The 22,730-nt window shown below is 46.0% G+C and overlaps 1 protein-coding gene across 7 annotated transcripts in view; it reads left to right on the forward strand.

Moving 5' to 3' along the window:
* TRIM16 (tripartite motif containing 16) overlaps positions 1 to 22,730 on the forward strand; it is a 173,761-nt gene that overhangs the window by 149,867 nt on the left and 1,164 nt on the right. For 6 of the 7 annotated variants that reach the window (XM_044453913.1, XM_044453914.1, XM_044453916.1 and 3 more), the window contains 6 exons: positions 827 to 1,060; positions 2,532 to 2,703; positions 2,851 to 2,946; positions 9,464 to 10,093; positions 15,079 to 15,252; positions 22,520 to 22,730. In XM_044453913.1, coding sequence (XP_044309848.1) covers positions 827 to 1,060; positions 2,532 to 2,703; positions 2,851 to 2,946; positions 9,464 to 10,093; positions 15,079 to 15,122 — 1,176 coding nt within the window. In that variant the 3' untranslated portion in view covers positions 15,123 to 15,252; positions 22,520 to 22,730. The remainder of the gene's footprint in view (positions 1 to 826; positions 1,061 to 2,531; positions 2,704 to 2,850; positions 2,947 to 9,463; positions 10,094 to 15,078; positions 15,253 to 22,519) is intronic. The other variant, XM_044453919.1, reaches the window with a different exon arrangement.

Consider the following 22,730-nt stretch of genomic DNA (forward strand, 5'->3'; position numbering starts at 1 on the left):
CTCGGGTGCTCCAGGGGGCGCAGGGTGTGGGTGGAGAAGCACAGTGCCAGAGCAGTTTTTAACTTTGCGTGAAAATGTGTGCATAAACATTTTTGTCTGCACTTCTCATGCCTGATCCTCCGATGTCTCTTGATCACTGACCTTGAAAGGGTTAGCTACACACATTACACAGGATGCTTAATCCCAGCCTTGTTACTTTTCCACATGGTTTTTTGCAGTCCTGTTGTGGGGAGGACTCAATATTTGAGGGAGTGTTTACACTCCCTGCTTGGGTATTATGAACTGAGGAGGGCGTCTGCTCTCCATCTCACTGTGGGGAGCCGTTCTTTATATGGAGACATGAGAGAGGGCCTTTTTTGCTCTGGCAATTTTTAGCTCGGTTTTGATTTATCATTGCTCATCTTATGTACTGGTTTATTTATTTATTTAGAAAATTTCTATGCTGCCCCATTCACCGAAGCCTCGGGGCGGCTCACAAAACATTAAAATATAATACATTAAAAATATAAAACGAATTAACAATATATTATGGACAGTTGGGTTTTTAAAAATGTCTTTGTTGTTCTTATTGTTAAATTGTTTCTATTGATTTATTACACTTCGAGTCCATTGATATGGAGACAAGTGAAGTCTCCTCCAATAAATAAATGTGAATTAATCTGTTATGGGGAAATGCGTAATCTTTCTTATGCCAGGGGATGTAATGGACAGCTCCCAGCCTTGCTAGAGCATTCCTGCCCGGCTGTGGGAAGGAGCCCTCTTTCAGGACTGGGGGAAGAGCATGGCCACATTTGTACTAATAAAGTGGTGACTTGTGCTCCTGTAGAGTTCAGTATCTGAAGTCAAAACCTTGGTGGAAGAAAAGTTTGACGAATTGCTACAAGCCGTCAAGAAGGCTCACTCGGTTGTACTAGCTTTCCTGGAGGAGAAAGAGCGAGCTGCAGTGAATCATGCCAATGGCATAAAGATCCACCTGGAGAACAAGCGAGGGACGATGGAGGAATGCAAGAACAGGCTGGAGAAGATGGCTACACACACCAATGACATCATCTTCCTCAAGGTACCTCGGGTGATAGTGGGGCAAAGGTACAATTGGTGTAGCTGACCCCAAATGATGAATATATTTGGGTGCATGAAACACAAATTGAACGTACCCTTCCTATTTCATTTTTATTGATGAGCAGTTCAGGCTGCTCTGCGTTGGCATGAGCATCTACTCCTGCACATGCCTCTCATTTCTGCAGTCCAGAAGTAGTTTGGCTCATGCCCAAAGCAAGAGGAGGAAATCCTTGGCAGGAGCTCCAAGTCAGCAGGGGAGCTGCCAGCCAGGCGATCAGGCAAGCGGCGAGGCTTTGTGGAGCTCACCTAAGGAGGTCTTGCCCCAGCAACCCGCAGGCAGTAGTGGCTTCAGGATGCTCCCTGGAGTGTCAGCAGTGCCTGGATCCACAGGCCTCCTTGGGTAGAGCTGAGAGGCCTGCTGAACAAGTGCTCCGGCCTTCTGTGTGTCTCAGCTTTGGTTGCTTGGGTAGCGTTTGCCCAACAGGGAAAGATGAACTCCACATTCAGACAAGGCTAAAGTGACTTGCGCCAGTCATGTGCGGCGTGTGCACTCAGAATGGAAAGCAGATAGTTTCAGGGGTGCACAGAGAGGGCTGGGCAGTGCCATCCCCTTCAGCAGTGTCTACAGAAGAAGTGAGAAATGTTTCGTTTTGATTTGATTCAGGGGTCACATGGCTTGTGCCAGTCTCTCAGGTTTATTTATTTATTTGGAGTTTTTATATGCCGTCCCAGTTGCAAAAGCCTCGGGACGGCTTCCAACATAATAAACAAACAATCATACCTATACAATATAAAATATAAAATCTAGATTCACCCTGGCTATAAAAATTTAAAACCAATAAATAATATTAACAATTATTAAAATATTGTTTGAATAAAAAGAACTTGGCCTGGCGCCGAAAAACAAATAACGGCGGCACCAGGCGGACCTCTCTGGGGAGCGCATTCCATAGGTGGGGCGCCACCACAGAGAAAGCCCTCTTCCGGGTACTCACTCTCCTGATATCTTTCACAGAGGGTTCCCGGAGGAGGGCCTCTGCCGCCGATCTCAAGGGGCGAGTGATATTAAAAGAGTGGGAACACTTCCTGAAACCACTCCAGCAAAGCCTTCCCCCTCCCCACTCATTTCCCTTTCTCCAAACACAGAGAAATGTACAACTGGGTTGGAGTGGCAGCAGAGGGAGGGGCAGGGCATGGGAGCAGGGAGAATGGGAAGTTCCTTGGGCCAAAGCTTCCCCACTGCCTGGACATTCCTCACCACTGATATACAGCATTGCACACAAGGCAACTTTTGCTGTTCTGTAGTTTGCCCTGCTGTTCCAAGGCCTTTGTGGGAGGAATGCACTGGCATCTGGGGTCTGTCTGGGGCTCTAGACCAAGGCAGCATGATGCTTTATCCAGCCACGGTAGCTGAGTGGATGGATAAAGACCGAAGACTGAAAGGATACTTGTATGTGGGCATTTCTTAATAGGAATACTGTGAATTCAAGAAGAGTGAAGGAGATGACACACTGCCCAGTGTGTATATTGGACTAAAAGACAAATTGTCAGGCATCCGAAGGGTGGTCTCAGAGTCTACTGAACATCTTTTACAACTATTACAAACTTCCTATAAGGATAAATTGCAGGAGTTTGCCAAGGATGGTGAGTACCCAGGAATCAGTCCATACATTCATTTCAACCATTCATTACTCACTTGTTTCTACAAGTAAGCTAGCTATATTACTGATCTCTCTCTCTCTCTCTCTCATTTTCTTCTTCTTCTTCCTCTTCATCTTCTTCTTCCTCCAGAAGATGCTGGCATTAAAACGATGGTGTCTGCAATTGTTCCCTCCAAGCACCGTCTATCAGCACCAGAGCCCCAAAGCAGGAGCGACTTCTTGAAATGTAAGTCATTGGCCCATTTTTGGTGCAATTCACAAAACACAACACAACACACAACACGCCTATCTTGAATGCCACAGTTTGTTGAAAAGCAGGGTACCGATCAGATCAGATCAGCAGTGTTGGATCAGATCAAAGGCTTTTGTAATCCAGCATTTAGTTCATGCAGTAGTCAACCAGAGAGCCCAGTGTCTGACAAGCAAGAGTTGATAAGCAAGACACGACTTCACGATGACCTTTCTGCTCCTGTCCCCCAGCTGCTGGTATGGAGAGTACCATTGCAAGAAAGCTTTGCTGAATCTGCCTCTCTTCAGTTCACGGGCTTCCTCTCGTGCTTGACCCTGTCTTGCAGAGTGAGTCAAGTTGATAGGAAGCCTGCGAATCCTCCTGGAACTGGCAATCTTCTTTCTTGTCACGTGCATCTCCAACAAAGGTGCCAATCCGGTGTGTGTGTGGGGGGGTGACCACGGCGCAGTGCTTCATGGGACTTGACTCCTAGCGAGTGGGGTCTGAATGCTAGGCATGCTTACCAGGAAGTCTTATTCATGGTCCAAGAAAGTGGGATGGGGTTTGGGGAGTTGAGCCCCGGGAACCTGATGAATTCCCACCTCCAAAACAGATTCTTTACACATTCCCAACTGAGAGGCCTCTGATACATCAGAAAAATATCATCATGACCAGTAGCTCTCTATTGATAATATCATCTTTCATCCACTATTTCTGAGTTTCATTGTTGTTGCTGTTACTCTACTCTAAAACAGTGTTGGTATATCAAACACAACCAAGATAAGCCAGAAGAACCATACTGCAGTTATGATATGCAGCATTAATGAAGTCAATAGCTGGATAAAGTATCAAGAGAAATATAATGAGTCTGAACTCAGAACAGCTCAGCTTCCCTTTAATATCTGTGATCTAGTTCTAATGACTTTGTTTAGTTTCCAGTCTTTGTTCTGGAAAACACACCCAACTGTACAATCATTAAAACATACAAGATTCAAAAATATTAAAAAGTAGCACTGAAATACAATTCAGCACACAGCATATCTTATATTAAAACTTCACTGAAATAGATTTTCACAAGCCATCTCATTTGCAGTAAGCAGGGGTGCAAAATGGAAAGAAGTAGTTCTCTCTAGAGAATGCAGCTTCTTCCATGGATCTCCAAGCATTCGTTCATTCATTTATTTATTTTACTGTATGCAATTTCTCTACTGTCCAATAACCCTAGGCAGTCTACATAATACACATATAATACAATAAAAATCTTACAATTTTCCATAATCCAAACATTTTAAACATAGCTGAAAAAGTTAACAACTAAAACAGTATATAATACAGAGCAGACATGGGTACCTCCATCAAACTATCAGGGAATTTCAGACATCCTTAAATGTCTCCGCACAGAGGCTGTCAACCCGGCATTGAAAGGAGGACAAAGTTGGCACCAGGCAAGCTTCACTGGGGAGAGATTTCCACTACTGAGAAGGGCTTCCTCCTTGTTGCTGCTTTTCAAACCTTCTTTGGAGGCAGTACTTGGAGGAGGGCTTCTGAGAGTGATCATAGTATGTAGGTAGATTGTCCATCAGCTCCATCAGGTAGGAAGCTCCCTCAGCTATAAGCTGTGTAGGGCTTTGTAGATGAGAACCACCTCTTTCAATCAGATTTGGAAGCATATAGGCAGCCAATGCAGCTGGGCCAGAATTGGTGTAGTGTGTCCAGACCTTCTGGTTCATGTTGTTAATCTGGCTGCCGCATTTTGTATATGCTGCAGTTTCTGAATCAACTATTCGGATAGAGCATATCACAACAATCTAATTTAGCGATCACCAGAGCATAGATTATTGCAACCAGTTTATCCTTGTGCAGATGGGCAGAAGGCTCTCTGTACAGAAACTTTAGAAGCAAACTCAAATGCAAACAGCTCATCCCCTCTGTCTCCACATCTACATTTCTACCTCCTTGCATGGCAAGAGACTGGAGCCAGGAGTTGCCGTTCAGCTCATCTGAAGGTTCAGGAAGGCTGAGTTAGGTGTACTAGTGTGGCGCTGTGCCAGTATTTCCATGTCCTGAGCTGCTGGCTGGATTTGCATGTCACAACAAGGAACCCTGCACAGTTTTTTTAACTTGATGGGCTAACCACCATCTCCTGCACTCTTGGTCCAAGGAGATGCCATGGGGAGCAGGGGGGCTCCTCTCCGTGCCAGCCGCGATCACAAGACGAGTTTGCCTTGCCGCAGCTATTAAGCAGTCTCTGAGGAGCAGACAGGGTGCAGATGCTGAAGCGCAGCAGAGAGGATGAGGGAGGTGATCAGGCACCTAATCCATGCTCAGGCAATGTGCGTGTGTGTGTTGGGGGGGGGGATCAGCTGGTGGCACCATGGAAAGGAGCTTGAGCAGGTGAGTGGAAGGGGCAAGAATCAGCCGGGTGCGGTGCCTGCTTGGGGCCATGCTGCTCCACTGATTCCCTTGTCCCCCCACAGATGCTGGGCTGGGGATGCCTCTCTGGCAAGCAGGAGCAAGAATGGGGGGCTCAGCGGATTCTTGCCCCTTCTGCTCCTGTGCACGAGGGGCTTTCTCTGGTGTGCACAGGGGGATGGTGGGGGAATGAGCCGAGCGGCATGCCCCCTCCCCAGCACTGACCATTGGAGTGCCAGCTCCTGCCCCAAAGAACATCTTCAGGGAGGGAAGCAGGCAGTCGGGGTGGGGTGGGCTCTGGCCGTTGTGCAAAAGGGCAGCTGGCAGTGGTGCTTTCTAGCTAGTTGCTTGGCAGGAGTGGCAACAGGCCACTGTTGCCAAGTGGCGCTCTGCTTCTGGCCTTGATACCTCCACAAGTTGTGTCAGAAGACACCACAAGCCATCATGGTACTGAGAAGCCATGGGACAGGCAAAACATATTGTTCTGATATACCACCATAGGGTTAGGATGACGTGACAAGCCAGCGAAGGTAAAAAGCGAGCATGGAAGTCGTCTCCAGTGGCTCGTCAGGGACAACTCAGTCTTCTGTCTGGTTGACCGACCTGTTGAGGACAGGCCGTGTGAGCCTGCTTGAAAGGGGTTTTCCTTCCACTCTTGGGCCTGGTTTACACAGAAAGCTGATCAGGGCATGTGAATACAGCCTCACCAACAAACCACAGCTTGGTAACCATGTGCAGACCCATGCGTTGCTGTTGGGCTGTGAACTCTTGGTCTTCCTGGGTGAACCCACAATTGTTCACGTGTCTCTTGCCAGGCTACAGAGATGGCAAGTAAAAATAAACAACCAGCTCATCTACATGTCAGCACTGAAGAAACATTTGGGATACACAGAGGGACCAGGCAAAGAAGGAGGGAAACAAACAGTGTAGAAACTGAGAAAACAAGCTGTGGTTTGTTTGATAACCTGGGCAGGGCAGATAAACCTTGAGCCAGGCAACAAACCATGGGTTAAATTAACCATGGGCTAGTCTTATGTGCTAACTAGGGGATAATTCATTGTTGCTTATTAATATGGCAAGAACCTTGTCCCTTGTATACAATGTAAGGGAATGCTATATATTCTGGGTGAAGACATTGTGTGGAGGATGAGCTACAGGGACAATATTTAATTAGAATAATTAAATATTTTAATTATTATTAGAATAATTAACCCACTGGAATGTATTAGAAGGAAGATTGTCCTCATTCTTTCCAGAATGGAGAAAAAATATTCGTAGATCACATCTATTGCAGAGTTTAAAGCAAATAAAATAAAATAAAATAAAATAAACCCATATTTATTTATTTATTTATTTATTTTTCAATTTATATCCTGCCTTTTTTCCTACCAAGGGCTCAAGGCAGCTTACATCTCCTCCTCCATCTTATCCTCACAACAACAACCCTGTGAGGCAGGTTGGGTTGAGAGTCTGTGACTGGCCCAGAGTCACCCAGTTGGCTCCATGGTTGAGCGGGGACTAGAACCCAGATCGTCTGAGTCCCAGTCTCATGCTCTTAACCACTACAACACACTGGTTCTCCAATAATCCTGAATTTAATATCAGGATTAAATTCTAAAATTTGTGATCTGATTTTAATTGCATATGAATGATTGAGCACTGCAGTGAGTTTATTGTATTTCTTTTCTTGGTGCCAAACCCCACAACTCTATCAAGCCATTGGTAACATTCCAAACATAAATGCAAGAATTCAATTGTTATTATGCGGGGCGCATGACTACTTCACCGCTCCCTCTGTCACTGTGCAATGTAGATGTGATGGAGGCAGGAGGGGAATCCACTAGCCAAGCAGGCAGTATTACTCTTTATTTGCTCAATAGCAGATAATTTTACGTAACACAAAATGAAATTCTAAACTTTTTGTTTTTGAGAAATGGTAACAAATCCAGATTCTTCTATATTTTCTATACAGAGATCCAAAAAAAAGGTATAAATTCTGTATAATGTGCTCCTCCTGTAAAATCTGCAAGATTCAATGTATATTCTGATTTGGTGCTCCAGAAAATGATGAATTCTGCTTGGATCTGTTGGTTTTCACTTGAGTACTGAACTCAACTTGAGAGTCATACATCTGAAGCTTTGTGTCTCCGCCTTTCATGTGGATTAAAAAAAACCCTCTAACTTTTTTTGTATTTCTCAGAAGTGGGTGCAATTTGCAAGCACCCCCTTATAAGAAGGGATTACATTTTCCAAATTTCAGAAAAATGGAGGCAGTGAGTTTTGGGCTATAGGCCTTTATATTTTGAGTTTTTAAAAGAAAACTGTAGATAAGTTTTTATTTCTTGGAAGAATTGGAAGAAGTCTACAGGGATACTTACCTCTTCTGAAGGAAGCCTGCCAGGTTTCAAAGAACACAGAGGGAAGGATTTTTGTTTAAGAACAGCCTGGACATTTTGAGGGTATTCAAAAAAGGATGTCCTTATCTTCCTATATTCCTTTGTACGCTATTGCTCCAAAATGACAGAAAGTTTAGAGGTAATCCTAAGCAAGAAAACTGCCACCTTTTAGACGGTTAGATACAACCCTCCATGTGGAAGGAGAACCCTCAAATTGATCTGAGATGTGCTCCCAACAGGAAGGGGAAGCAAATCTCTCCTCTTTAACTTTCCCAGCAGAACTTCTAATTACTAACCTTCTAACTTTTGTTAGGTAAGGTTGTCTAGTTAAAGCTGGCTTAGTTATACAAAGTAATATAAAAGTCGTTAACAAGATGTATCTATCAAGTTAGCAATCTTTCTAATTGTTTAGTTAGTTCTTCCCCATACTAACAGTTGATTCCAAACTCCTCCCTCCTCCCTTTACCTCCAAAAGGGGTTGGTTCCACCCTCAGTGAGGTTCGTGGTGGGCAGGAAGGCTGGATTGATCTGCTTATTTAACTTGACACCAAGCCACTGGGCTAAGCAATTCACACCCTTTTCCCTCTGACCCTCCTTTTTCTACAGTATCTGCCTCCAGATTAGAGGCAGCGCTTACCTGCTGGAGAACTTGGCTTATCTTGCTGTCCATTAACCTTGGAATTTCAGCTTAGAATTCCAACACCACCTCTTCATGTGGTTTAGATTCAGAGTCTGATATATTTATTCTGGAAGCAGCAGGAATTATCCTTATACTTATTTCCCCATGATGAAAATGGCACATATCAAAAAGCCAGGTTTCAAAAGGATGGGTGCAGGCTCTAGGAAGTTGGGATTACTTAAAAGCTGTTTAAGGCTTTTCTATAGAGAAGTCTGGTGGCATTCAAAGAATGGCCTTCCCATGGTCCCATCCAAAGTACAGAGCCTGTGCTCAAATTGCCTTATGGTTAGAAGTAAGCCATGGAACCCCCTCCCTCCCACCTTATCAGTGTTTAGGGAAACAAAAGAAAAAGGGAAAAGGCACTAATTTTGGAGATGTACTGTCTGTCATTTCATTTTCATCGCATTTCATCCATTATGTTTCTATACCACCCAAGAACCAAAACTTTCAGGTTGATTTGCAAGATTAAAAACCTTAAAAATGCAGTATTTTATGCATAACATAAAAACAGTTTGGCTATAAACATATAACCAGAGAAGACACATAGGCATATGCACATATCCAAAGGATATCCAGTGATCTGATTAAAAACCTTATTGTCATAGGCCGTCAGACACCTGGGAATAGAGAAAATGATGTAGATATGATTACAGTGTTGGCACCAGGCGTGCCCCAGGGGAGAACTCATTCCATAATGTGGAGGTGGGGGCTGCCACTAAAAAGGCCTTCTACCTTTTTGCCTCCATTGGCAGTGGGCGTCAAATGATGCAAAGAATTCCAAGAGGGCTCATGCCTAGAATGTCAAAATAAGCCTCGGACAGGGCTCAGCCTTGAGTTCTGATCAATTGGAAGGAAGCTCACTTTGTACTGGGAGGCACAAAAATGGTGAAAAGAGACCCCAAGAGATCTCATGTTTTGTGTGAATTTGCTCCGCATCCCTTGTCTTTTGGGTGCCAAATCCTGTATTGTTTTCTGTGCAGAACTCAATTTTTCTGATTGCAACCATTATATCTGTTTTCCTTTGCAGACACTTCTCCACTAACCTTTGACCCTGTCACTGCCCATCGCTATTTGAGGCTCTTGGATGACAATCACAAGGTCACTAACACCACCCCGTGGGAGCACCCCTACTCCGATCACCCAGAGAGATTTGAGCACTGGCGCCAGGTGCTGTCAGGCAAGAGCTTATACATTGGCCGCTACTACTTTGAGGTTGAGATATTCGGGGCTGGCATTTACATTGGCATGACAACCAAGAGCATCGACCGGAAAGGTTCGGAGAGCAACAGCTGCATCTCGGGGAACGACTTCTCCTGGTGCATTAAGTGGAATGGCAAAGAGTTCTCTGCTTGGCACAGTGATTTGGAGACCCCCTTGAAAACCCAGGAATTTAGCAGGATAGGAGTCTATTTGGATTATCCCAGGGGCACCCTCTCCTTTTACGGCATTATTTCCGAAGTCATGACTCTCCTGCATAAATTTGAGTGCAAGTTCACAGAACCTCTGTACCCAGCTTTCTGGCTATCAAAGAAAGACAACAGTGTGCGGATTGTGAAGGTGCGGGAAGAGGCTGAGCAGACTCCAGCTCCTTCCAGTTCCACAGGAGAAGCTGTTTCTTTGGGCACAGCTTTGGCACCTGCGAGTGAAGGAGAAGCAAGTATGAAGACTGTGGATTCAGGACAAACTCTCTGATTGTGGCTGATGTGATCACAGGCCAGGTTATAGGCCAGGTGCACAAGCATAATATTGAAAAAAATCTCTATATAATTAGGGTGTTGCTTGCTATCATACTAGGACCCTAAAGATCACCAGCTGAGAAATAAAGGACTGCAATCGTTTGATTTTTCTTTTGCACTGGCTTCATTATGAGAGAGAGTGTTTTTCTTTTAAAACTGTTGTTGTTGTTGTTAGTCAGGAAGTTGTGTCCAACCCATCGCGACCCCAAGGACAACATTCCTCCAGGCCTTCCTGTCCTCCACCATCCCCCAGAGTCTACTTAAGCTCACACCAGCCACCTCATCCTCTGCTGCCCCCTTCTTCTTTTGCCATCTATTGTTCCCAGCATTAGGCTCTTCTCCAGGGAGTCCTTCCTTCTCATTAGGTGGCCAAAGTATTTGAGTTTCATCTTCAGGATCTGGCCTTTTAAAGAGCAGCCAGGGTTGATCTCCTCTAAGACTGACTGGTTTGATCTTGCAGTCCAAGGAACTCACAGGAGTCTCCTCCAGCACAATTCAAAGGCCTCAATCCTTTTGTGCTCAGCCTTCCTTATGGTACAGCTTTCACAGCCATACATTGCAACTGGGGAAACCATGGCCTTGACTATATGCACTTTTGTTGGCAGGGTGATGTCTCTGCTTGTTAGTATGCTGTCTAGATTTGCCATTGCTTTCCTCCCCAGGAGCAAGCATCTTTTAGTTTCTTGACTGCAGTCCCTGTCTGTGGTGATCTTGGAGCCCAGGAAAATAAAATCTGTCACTACCTCCATTTCTTCCCCATCTATTTGCCAGGAAGTGATAGGACTGGATGCCATGATCTTAGTTTTCTTAATGTTGAGTTTCAAGCCTACTTTTGCACTCTCCTCCTTCACCCGCATCAAGAGGCTCTTTAGTTCCTCTTCACTTTCTGCCACGAGAGTGGTATCATCTGCGATCTTAATTCCAACTTGTGATTCTTGCATATTCAGGGGTGAAGGACAACTGGCTCTTAATATCAAACTGCTTGCTCTGCAGGGCGAGCCCCACAGTCAAACCAGAAGATTCTTCCAGCTTCTCTTTGTGTACAATTTGCCTGCAGGAGTGTCTTGTTCTAGCCCAATTTGCCCCTTTCATTGTATTTGCTGTAGAGGTGGACAGAAATCACATGATTTTGCAGGGAAACAAGGCATGCAGGGAATGTGCGTCCTGTTTCCAAGCATGATGGCATCCCCAGGCATACAATTCTTCTTGCAAACAAGGTGAGTGCTTCCTGTGCACCTTGTTTGCATGCAAAATTGCCAGAGTTTTTACTGTCAGCAAACGTGGCAGCAGAGAAGCAGACTGGGGGGCACAGAAATGGTCATGGGTGGTTTGCAGGGTGAGGGAAGTGGAGGAGCAATCCTAGACTTGGTGACCCTCCTGCCTTCCCTTGGATGCCTGTAATCCTCTACCTTGGGAGGATTCTGGGCAACCAGCTGGATGGTAATCACACTTTCCTAAGCATTCAGGCTAGCCAACTTTTCCAGCACACTTCCCTGGGGATTATGGTGGTTGTTGTCTGATTTATCCGGAGGGTGTCAAGTCAGGGAAAGCTGAGATAGGTTCCATGTTTTGTCCCTGTCTCCTCATGTAAGGTATACCTATTTCCCCTTGAGATGCTGTTGGAAGACTGGATTTTTCATGGCAAAATATTCAAGGGAGGATTAAAACAGCAAAGAGTGGTATAAGAATATGGTATATGATATGTTGGCGACATATAGGTATGTGAGGGGATGTCACACGGAGGTAGGTAGAGACCTGTTCTCCCCCGCAGAGGAAGGCAGGACGTGCTCCAACGGGGCAAAGCTCAGGGAGCCAAGGTTCAGTTTAGGTGCCAGGAAGCACTTCCTGACAGTTAGGACCCCGAGGGTGTGGAATGGGCTTCCATGAGAGCTCGTTGAGGCCCCATCGGTGAGGGTGTTCAAAGATAGGAGGGACGTGCATATGGTGGGCACGTCGTGAGCGGAGCCGGCTGGAGTTGGGGGTCAGACTAGATGGCCCAGGAGACCCCTTCTGACTTGCTCTGTTTCTATGTTTCTAAGAACATCATGAACAGGAGAAATGTCTCTCAACACAGTCAAATGAAGGACAACAAAGAAGTGGGGTTTCTTAAAAAAATGAAAGGTACATATATGCAAATGTTGAAGGCTGAATAAATAAAGATGATCTTAATACAATTGTTTTCAGAAAAAATAGAAGTATGTTTTTGAAGTCTGGGGGACCTGAAAAAGCCAGACATGTTTTGAAGTCTGGGGGACCTGAAAAAGCCAGGCATAGAAATGTTTTAATAAATAAATAAATAAATAAATAAAATGTTCCAGCATGCCTAGAAACACCACTTTTTCTCACAAGAGGGCAGTGTTGTTTCATAGCAGAGCTGATGTGCTTGGTGTGAATCATGTGTTATTTGAATCTGGTTTAATGCATTTTTTTTCCTTAGAAGGCAATTTTAGGTCAATGCAAATATACATCACTGCCTATGAATGGATCAGAATCTTTTTTCAGGCTATTAAGGAGACATTTCTGAATGCCTGAAGGCAGCAATGGGCTGGATAGATGAGGGCTAATATACTGAAACGTAATCCAGGCAAGAAAGAGATGCTCCTGATCAAGAAAGGGAAGAAGAGTCCAGGATGTTTTGGTTGGAATAGTGCTCCCCTTAATATGATCAGGGTTTGCAGTAGGGACCTTTTCTGGATCTGGTCCTTCTTCAGGATGGCCAGGGAGTCACTGTGCCAAGTCCAGTCCACGCAAGGCTGGCTTTGAAGAGCCTCTGAAAGTTCCACTGGATCAGAACATGGCAGGCAGGCTTTGGGAATGGGCTGCGCGTACAACTTCTGGTCTGTTTCTGGGCAGAAACCACTAGTGGTTATCTGTAAGGACCTACATAACTTGAGCCTTGAATACCTGAAGGACTATTTCTTCTTATATCATCCTGCCTGTTTCCTAAGATACGCAGGAGCCTGGGTAGCCTCGCCATTAGGCAGAGTGAGGCAGTCTCCTCACCAAAGTTGCTGGGTGATGTGAAGGGAGCAGCAGCAGCAGCAGCAGCAGCAGCAGCCTCCTGGTTGTTTCCCCTTATGGGCAGACTGTCCTAAACCCCTAAGCTATCTTGCTTGCTGTGGAGTATTTGGTTCCATCACAAGTTGAAGTAAGGCTCAACCATTAGTTCAACTGTCCTCTGTAGGTAAAATGGGGTGCTTGTGCCTTCCTATAACAACACAGTGGGCAGCTTCTCATGACACAACAAGCCATGGTGCATTCTTGCACAGGATGGTCTCTCTGTCCTCTGAACCCTGACATGGTGTTTCAGCAGGGTAGGTTTGGTTTTTAGAAATGACAATCAGGTGCAGTGGTTTGTTCTGTGGTTTCTACACTTTGCCATGAGTTCTCCTTTCACCCAACGCTAGTCATCATGGTTTCCCTGGTATGCTGCTACCACCAAGTCCCCTGGAGAGAGAGGGAGCTGCTGCAGGAACAGCTCCATCTATCCGGCATGGGACTAAATCTGGCTGCTGGGTGGCATAGGAAATAAATAAAGAAGAAGAACATGCAACTTTCTAGCAATTATACGTAGCCCTCCTCTTTCAATCCCCCTTTTCTTGCCTTGTTTCTTCTCTGTATTGTAATACTCCCTCAACTCCCAGCTCTTACCCTTGCTGTCTCTTCACCCCACCTCTTCAGCTCGGTGTTTCTTCTTAGCCTTTCTTACCTTCTAGCTCTGTTCTTTTCCATCCCTCTGCCTCTTTGGTGTGCTCTACTCCCCTCCCTCCTTGACTCTGGCCTCACTATTGCTCTCTTTTGACTAGCCAGCCTACACCCCTGCCCCTGGCAGCCTTAATGTGAATAGCCACATTTTCCATGGGAGACCTTTTGCAATGGGGCCCACAGAAGCCCCTCTGTTTCCCAGATGTGCCCACTGATCCAAAAGCGTGGGAATCCCTGGGATAGGATGTGTGAGATGGCATTCTCTATGGTCATACCAAGATTATGGTGGTGGAATATTAGTTCACTGACTCCATCTTATTCTTTGTTCCTCTTTTACTGATCTTATTCTTTGTTATGATATTTCGACATTTTTGGCTTCAGTGTTGTTGCTTTTGTTGTTGTTGAGAGCCAGCCTGAGTGCTGTGACAGTAGCATTGGGCTAGGGTATAAATGCATCTAATAAATAAAACAAAAATGATTTTCTGTCACCTAACTCAGATCTGTTTTAGCATAAAAGTTAAACTGTTTACAGACTGGGCTTCCTAGACTAAATTTTTCACTGAAACAAGGGTTCACTGCTTGTTGGATCACTGTGGTCCCAGATGACTGTTATACTGTAATATAGATAGATTGATAAGCAACTCGGAACTGCTTTATACTCCATGTACTCCTGACAGATATTGGATCACTTGTCCTGTGGTATTCATCCCCCCACCCTGACATTTTCATTTAAAAAGCAAGCGTTTAAGGCCCAATCCTATGCGATCTCGGAAAAAGAAAAGGACCACAAATGCCAGTTATGCTGGCTGGGCTATGCTGGGAGGTATGGGACTTTTCTCTGTCTAAATATGCATAGGACTGCCCCCCGAATACATTCAGCTATCATAGGTCCACTCCTGGGTTTTATCCTGAACTCACTGATCAGGATGCTCACTGATCATTCATTGATCGCATCTGCACTGTGGAGGCCAGTGGCCCACTATGCCTGCTGCTAGAGAAGTCTGATTGGGCCACGGTCACATGGGCCTTGGCTGCGTCTCCAGGGCGGTTGCATGCTCCGGTAATGACGTGTGGAGCCCTGTATAGCTTGGGAAGGGAGCCCGGGCAAGTGGGGCTTTTTGCCGGGGCCTTTTCAGGTGCGAGGCAGGGGGGCAGGAGAGAAAGAGAGCGAAATTTGACCTACCATCTCCATGCCTCTCAGGCTCCCACTTTGCTGTGAATTTCACCATAGAAGATTCAACTTAAAGATTTAAGAGTGCCCCCTTAACTTCACCTGGCCCATGGAAAAGAGGATTTTGAGGAGATTCGCTAACAAGAACAGCCTGAGAGCGTCTGGAGGTGGAACAAGCAGCACCCCCACCCACGTCACGTCACGGTGAGTAGCATGCAAAGCCAGCCAAGCTTTGTGGGTGCTGGAGGCAGAAAATCCCTCAAGCAGGCCTCGCCCAGTCCTGGTAGTAAGCGAGGACGCCAGCAGATTAAGGAAGCATTTGCTGCCCTTTTATCCCACTCCAATCTGCTGCCTCACTTTGCCTAAAGGTAGGGTTGGCCCCGCCTGTCTGTGCCAGGAAGGGAGTGTGCATATATCCCCTGGACGTCATGCTTGACTTCTGGGAAATCTTGAATTGGGTTAAGACTATCTCAGCTGATACTGTGGGTTGTGGGTTGCGGAACAGGCGAGAGTTGTGTTCCCACTCTTTGTCCTAGTGATGACATTAGGAAAAAGATACTCGAGGGTGGCAAAGGGCAGAGCAGATTATGGAGTGAGGCAAGCTTTGTCACATATAGACAAGCTGTTAAGGGAAATGCTCCGAAAGCTCATTTGGCCATTCAACAGCTGTAATTCCTGTGCGTGGCATCCTGCCAGCTCTGCCAAGAGTGCTTTGGTTGTCAGTGGTGAGTTAGAGGGGCCACATGCTTGCTCGGCTCTCCTGTAACGCTGCCTATATAGTCACACCACGCAGAATGAATCGTATCCTCCAGATGTGATTCATGCCTCCTATATATTTAGGGAAAGCATCCTGCAAAAATTTGGCAAGCAAACAAGCCTGCTGCAGGATCAGATTAATAATTTCAAATTAAGCTGTAAAGCAAATGTCCCTATTATGCTTTAAAACCCCACTAAAAATCGACATTTTTGGATAGAGTGAGAGAACATTTCAAGCTGAACGCCAGCATCTAAATAGCCTGGAGAGAATACAAGGGAGATCCGGCTTGTGCGGCAATTTTGGATGTCAAAACAAGTTTCCTTGCTACCATAAAATGCTATTTGGAGTTCACATTTTAATTAAAGTTTTAATTATCCCCAGAGTATTTTATTAGCTTTTATGAAGACAGCTGCTTTTTTACACTATAAACCAAAGCCTTGCTCCGCTCCAAACAGCAACTTGTCCCAGTTAGAAGTTTTGTCCTGAATAATTTCCATCATTGGTAAACTGGGTTATTTAATTTAAACTGACATTTACCATCCCAGTTTGATTGAAATGGCTTTTTTATTGCAGAGGCAGCAAATAACCTTGGATGGAGATTTCGTGCAATGCTTAGATAAGATGGGGGAATCTTCCCTGGGGCCTAATTTTCCCTGCAGAACCAAAGGCCTGCTGGACCTGGGGGCCTGTTATTCACATGCCGGATCCTGACCCCACCCCTTCCATTTCCATACCACAAGAGAAAGATTCCCTAGAGAAATCAGTGGCTGTTACTGGTTTGGTTGTTTGGAATGTGCACAGCGATTGCTTCTGTAGCATATTTAATTGGAACGAGTTCATAATAAACATGTAACCTCAGCAGACCTTTTGGAAAATGAAAAGGGTTGTGCCTAAGCTAACCTACTTCATTTTACGTGATGCTTGTGTTTGGTAGGGTGTGTAGTTATTATGCTGTGTGGAGGTTGTTCTTGTTTTCTGGAACTAGTAGAGCTGTGAGCCAGCAATCTTTTGAAATTCTCCTCTGTACTTGTGGGCAAACATATTATCTGCCCATTGAGGTTCACACTGTTCACTACCAGTCTTCTTCCATAGAATTCTGTGTGGGGTTCAGCTTTCAGCATCTTCTTTCTGTAATTTTCCTGTCTGGCCACCACTTTTCCATTTTTTCCTCAGCACCCACAGCCCAGTGAGCTGGAGGAGCAGAAAATGGTATGCTTTAAGGACCCTCCACGGCAGCCAGGTGGCACTCCTGTGGGTACCTCCACACCTCTACCCTTAATGCCCCCGGGAGTTCAATTGCGTACTACAGAGAAACCAGGTGCTGCTTAGTCATTCACTCAGACCCTCACCAAGGATAGTGGCAGCAAAAGACATGATATGGGGGAAGTAGCTGTACCAGCACCATATCAGTTCCAGTTCTGCTGATGGACATTGGTCCATTTCCAATTCTACAAATGTGGGATTGCCTGCACAAAGCAGGGACGTTCAGGAAGACTCAAACTGTGTGTGTCCATTGCAATCATAACAAAAAGGGTCCCTTGAAGGGACGCTCCCCCTGGCATGCATAGCAGATTTTGGGAAGGGGTTTATCGAACCTATGATGGTTTGAAAGGGAGAATGCCCCTCTTGTGCACCGTGCTTCCAGGCTATCTCCATTTCACCTGGTAGTTGAAGAAACTGCCCTTGCGTGCTTGCACACAATGAAGGTCATCGCTACTCAGGCTCCATGTAATCCGTGCTAGAAAGAGGACCCACGCTTGAATGAACCATGGCTCAGTCAGGTGACAGCAGAGGAAGGTGGGAAGGGAAAACGTGTCCAGAAGAATCCTGTTCCTACCCCAGCAGTGCCTGTCTCTGCTCCAAAGCCAGCTACATGTCACACACACACACACACACACACACACACACACACACACACACAAATAGAGCCCCACAGGACTGGACTAAGGGTGCAATTAGCCCAGCTGGCCTATGATTTATTCACTAGTGACTTATTCAGAATATTTTGTTCTTCAGTCCCAAAGCGTCCTGAAGCGGCTTACATAGAACTCTAAAATATGACTCTAGAAGAACTGGAAGAGTCGTGGAGAAACCAGTCAGGATTGGGACTCTAGCAAGATCCGGACACACAGCAAGATCTCTGTGTCTATTCTTTGCAGGACAACTCCTCCCCACAGAAAAGCACCCCCCCCCCCAAAGATGTAGATTTAAAGTAATGTCTGTTTTGACATTCAGCAAACCTGGGTTTGCTGACAGAATCACGTAGTTGGAAGGAGCCATCACAATTGGAAGTATGGGGCTCTCTCCCCTGTACCGTCTAATTAATCTCTGAAGGAGGTTGTGCTCGTGCTTGGCCTGGCATCTACCTTGCCTGTTGACTTGGGGCCAGCAGGCTATGAGGCCAGACGGTAGAAAGAGGCCCGAGCGCCGCTTTCAGAACTGCATCCTGTCCCTTCTGCAACCAGGCCATCGGCACCGAGCAAGCACACTCAGTGCACAGTTACCTGCAGACAACAATCCCTGATCTGTTTGGGAGAAGGCCCTGCTTTGGATACTGGTTACAGCCGATAAATAATAAAAGTAGACTGGGCCTGCCACTGGGTTTTCCGGTGATGGATGGAATACAGGCAGGCTGAGTGCTTACAATATGCTGTGCTGAAAAGCAGAGATAAGAGGGAATCAGCGTGAGATATACAGCTTTGTACAACTGCGGAGGAGGCTGGCGACTAGCTTCCTGCACTACATCCACGGCACGCTATCAACCTCTCTGGGCTGACAGCTCTGCCCACCCCTAGATGTCAGCCTTGCAATCCATGGGCTTGAACATGTCATCGCAGCCTCGTAGCGCTACTGTCTGGAGGAGCAGACTGGGTGAGGGCTTGTGGGCAGAATGGTGGCCGGCGGGAGACAGACGAGGGAATGGCCACATAGCAAGTGGGGAGTCGCAAAAGAATTGTGTGCGCGGGAAGGCCGAGGAGGGAAGGAGGCTGTCCTTTTCCTCTAAGGCCAGATTACTTAAACACATGCACACACATGTGCTCACGTTTGACGCAGACACATGGATTGTAACGCCCACAGAAAATTAGGGAGAGGGATATTTCCTTTCCTCCTCTTCTTATTTCCCATACCTCTTGGCTGTTGCCATCCCACCCACAGCTAAGATATCCTGCTGCTTCCTGGGTTTCCCAGTTCCACATTATTAAATAGTGTAACCTTTCTCTTCATGGCCTTGCCCAGCTTTATCTTGTACTCTTTTACTTTTTCCTTTGCCCAACAGACACTTTCACAATTCCAACACTGCCTATCCCAGGTGCTCCTGGTAGAGAGGAGCAAAGAGGGGGCAGACATCCTCCTGCAAATTAGCTTGTGTTCCAATATATTTTTCTTTCAGAAATCATGTGGGGCAAAGCTGGCCCCCATCAAATACACTTTGCCCCCTTTGTGTACCCTGATGTGGGTTTTATTTTTCCTAATGCCTCTACTGGTCACCCTTCACTTTATATGGAAACCTTGAGCCCAATTGCCTCTCCTGAACAGCCCTCACAATCATCCGATATCTCTTCTGTTTCTCTTCCATTTGGCTCCTGGAGCAGACTGGTTTACTTACCACTGGCAGAGGGTTGCTTGAACTAGGACTCTGCACAGGGGCTGCTCCGTGGTGGCAGCTGTATGGAAAGAGAGATCCTCCGTCTGCCCCACATGCACGTATGGCATGGAACGTCTCCACATCATCCCAGGCATGTCTGGTGGTGGTTGATGGAGATTCTTTCAGAAGGAGAGGGCAGTCCATGTCGCAAAGTGTTGCACTTGTTATAGATAGGCTGCTGTTTCAGTGGATCTTCACACAGTGGGGTTTGTAAGCCAGCCATGATTGCTTTTATGTCCATGTCCATGTCCATGTCTAGGACTGGGACAAACCCGTTCAGAAACTGTCCCTCCAGTATCTGTGGACTTCCTCTCCAACAAAGCAAGCCAAGCCAGGAGGGAGTCCATGAATGCTCACAGGCCTCTGATGGCACAATGGGCAGCCTTCCTCATCAGGAGCAGCTGCAGGGGGCGAAAGAGGGGAGCTGCAAGCAGGTGTGCTGGCCAGCATTCCCATGACCAAGCTTCTTCCCCGCCTGACACTGCCGGTGGCCGTGGGAAGGGTGGAAGAGTGGCACTGCTTGTGCAGTGTGTGGGACTCGAATGCTGGGTGTGCTTGACGTCTGGGCTGTTCAAACTGCACTGGAATCCAGGGAGACAAAACCGGGGAATCCGATGGATTTTCTGCATAAATCAGATTCTTTGCCCATTTCTGTGCCTCTGCCTGTGCCTCTATAATTTCTTGGAGCACAAAAATCCCTATGTACGGATGCGCATGGCACTGATGGTGCCATCAAAGTTGTGGTAGTTAATAGTGAGGTCTGAGGAAAGTACAAGAAGAAGCAAGACAATAATGGAGGAAGCTATTCTCTGCCTTTTATTTATTTAAATTTATTTATAGTTTTTCTGTACTGTTCCATTACTAAACTGACTCTGGACGGCTTAGAAAAACTTTTGGCCATTGCTTCTGTTCATTAGATAATAGCTGGGTTCTTCCTAGGCCATAGCGTATTCCACAAACATGTTTAATTGCTCTTTGGCCTGTTCCAAGACTGAGATAAGGTTTAACTTTCTGAGCCAAGGAGAAAACATGGCATCACACGGGATCTTCATGGAATGCTTACTCCTTCCTCTTTGCAAAACATTCACTACCCTGTTGCTCCATAATGCCGATTTTCCTACAACAGCTACATTCAATCCCTTTCAGCCTGAGGGCCAACTTCCATTTTGGAGAAGGCCTCAGGGGGTGTGGGGTGTGCTTGTGGGGTCAAAGGAAAAGGGGATGTGGCCAAAGGCAAAAGGGGTGGGGCCGAAATGGAAGTGTGTTCTTGCTTAAAGCTCTTCCTGCTTGTAATTATGCCTTAGGAAAGGGATGGCAACTTTTCAGAATGCGCAAGGAGCATGGCAGGACACCACCAAATTACTGATGGGTGAGGGAATGGCAGTGAAGCTGACCCTGTTGCTGGGGCTGATGGAAGCTGAATGCTAAAAGATCTGGAAGGTGGCAGGTCAGGGAAGGCCTCCGTATAAAATACACTCCTCTTGAGGCTAAGACGGCACATGTCTGGGCTAGATGCGGCCGCTGCCTCGGATCGCCTCTGTTGCGAAGGCCCGTTGTCTCGGCATCTTGTCTGGCATTTTCTGCTTGAAGCTGCAGGCTGTGACATCCTGTGTCTCACCACTTGCAGATGATTTGAATAATCCTTTTACTTCCTTTGATGGTATTTCCTTGAAGGTATTTCAACCGCGTATTTAATCTCCTTTTAAAAAATATGTGTATATAAAGGAATGCATTAAATTTCCACATACTTTTCTCTCATCTTGTAGTCTAGGGTTTCTTTGAAATAGATGTTTTCTGCCACCTCTTGCACATTTTATTCCCTGCACACAGGTGCCAAGCCTTTAAAAAGCAGCACTGCTATGCTGGAGCTGCCAGAAGCACTCAGAATAGCTGGCAGAAGGTGGGAGGAGGGCCAATATTATTTCAGAGTAACAGGTAGGATGCGGGAGCCCAACAGGCACATTGCCTTTTTAACTAATGCTGGCTATTCATCACCGGGGACGTGCCACTAGGCCTGCTTTAGAACACTGTTGCTTGAAGGACAGCCTTCCTGGGTGGCAGCCTCTGTAAGGCACTGCTGTCGGATCTCTTGGCGGCCGTCACCTTAGAGATGCTCCTGGTTGCTGAACAACCGATCAGGGAGCAGTCACTCGACCAATCTGAGGTCTGAGTGCACTTATGCAGCTGAAGCTTGTGCACCAGCTGGGCCTGTTCTTGAAGAGGTCTGATCGAGCCACAACCTCTCTGGCCAAGTTGTGTCCAGTTTAGACTATTGTAACAGGGCCTGTGAAGTGCCTGATCCTGCCTAATCTTGGAAGCTAAGCAGGGTCAGGCCTGGGCAGAAGTGGGATGGGTGACTTGAGTGTATGAGTCTATTGCTGTCAACTGCCTAGAGAGCTTTGGCTATAGGCAGTATAAAAATGTAATAATAATAATAATAATAATAATAATAATAATAAAAAAGCTGTCTGAAACTTCAGCTGGTCCAGAATGCTGTGGCCAGACTGTTGACCAGGTCCTGTTACAGGAAGCATGTTGTTGTTTTACCATGTAGTTCAACAAAACAGAACCAAAAAAGCCAAAAATGTACATAATTTTGAATACATCACTTGCAATAGATGCATATGAAATGGCTACCTATGTGCATTTATCTGCATACCAAGAATAAGCTCCAAGAAAGGCAGGCCATGCATTTTTCCATTTCTAAATGGCATCTAAATGCTACCTGTTCAAATACATGCTGAAAGATCAGATTATTAAGACCTCAATTCATTGGTAAGAGAGAACACTTGATACCATTGTTACAACAGCTTAACAGGCTACCAATCTTTTTTCAGTGTATAATTCGAAGGGTTGGTTATGGTCTCTAGAGCCCAATATGTTGGAGCAGGTAGTTTAAAGGACCACATTAGCCTGCTTGTCCATCCCTGGGGTTTAAGATGTTTGTGGGAGCCCTCCATTTGGTAACACTGTCATCAGAGGTCACTTTCTTGGTGGCCACTCCTAACTTCTGGAACTTTCTGCCAAGGGGAGCTAGGCTGACCTCCTTTCTGCTGTCCTTCTGTCAGACAACTAAGACCTGCTTGAATCATGGACTGGTCTAATAGCTAACTACAGCTTCAGGAAGGCCTCTGGACAAGGCTCAGAAAACAACGCCTACATAACTTCATGGAAATGAAGGCACAAGCTGCAACAGAAACATGATCTTTGCTTGCCTGCATGTTCCATGTGCTTGCAAAACCAGCTCTGAGTTCAGCAGTGCTGTCCACCTGCTATTGG

Source organism: Varanus komodoensis, unplaced genomic scaffold (assembly GCF_004798865.1).
Source record: "Varanus komodoensis strain SLA01 unplaced genomic scaffold, ASM479886v1 scaffold7_1, whole genome shotgun sequence".
NCBI classification, from domain to species: Eukaryota; Metazoa; Chordata; class Lepidosauria; order Squamata; family Varanidae; genus Varanus; species Varanus komodoensis.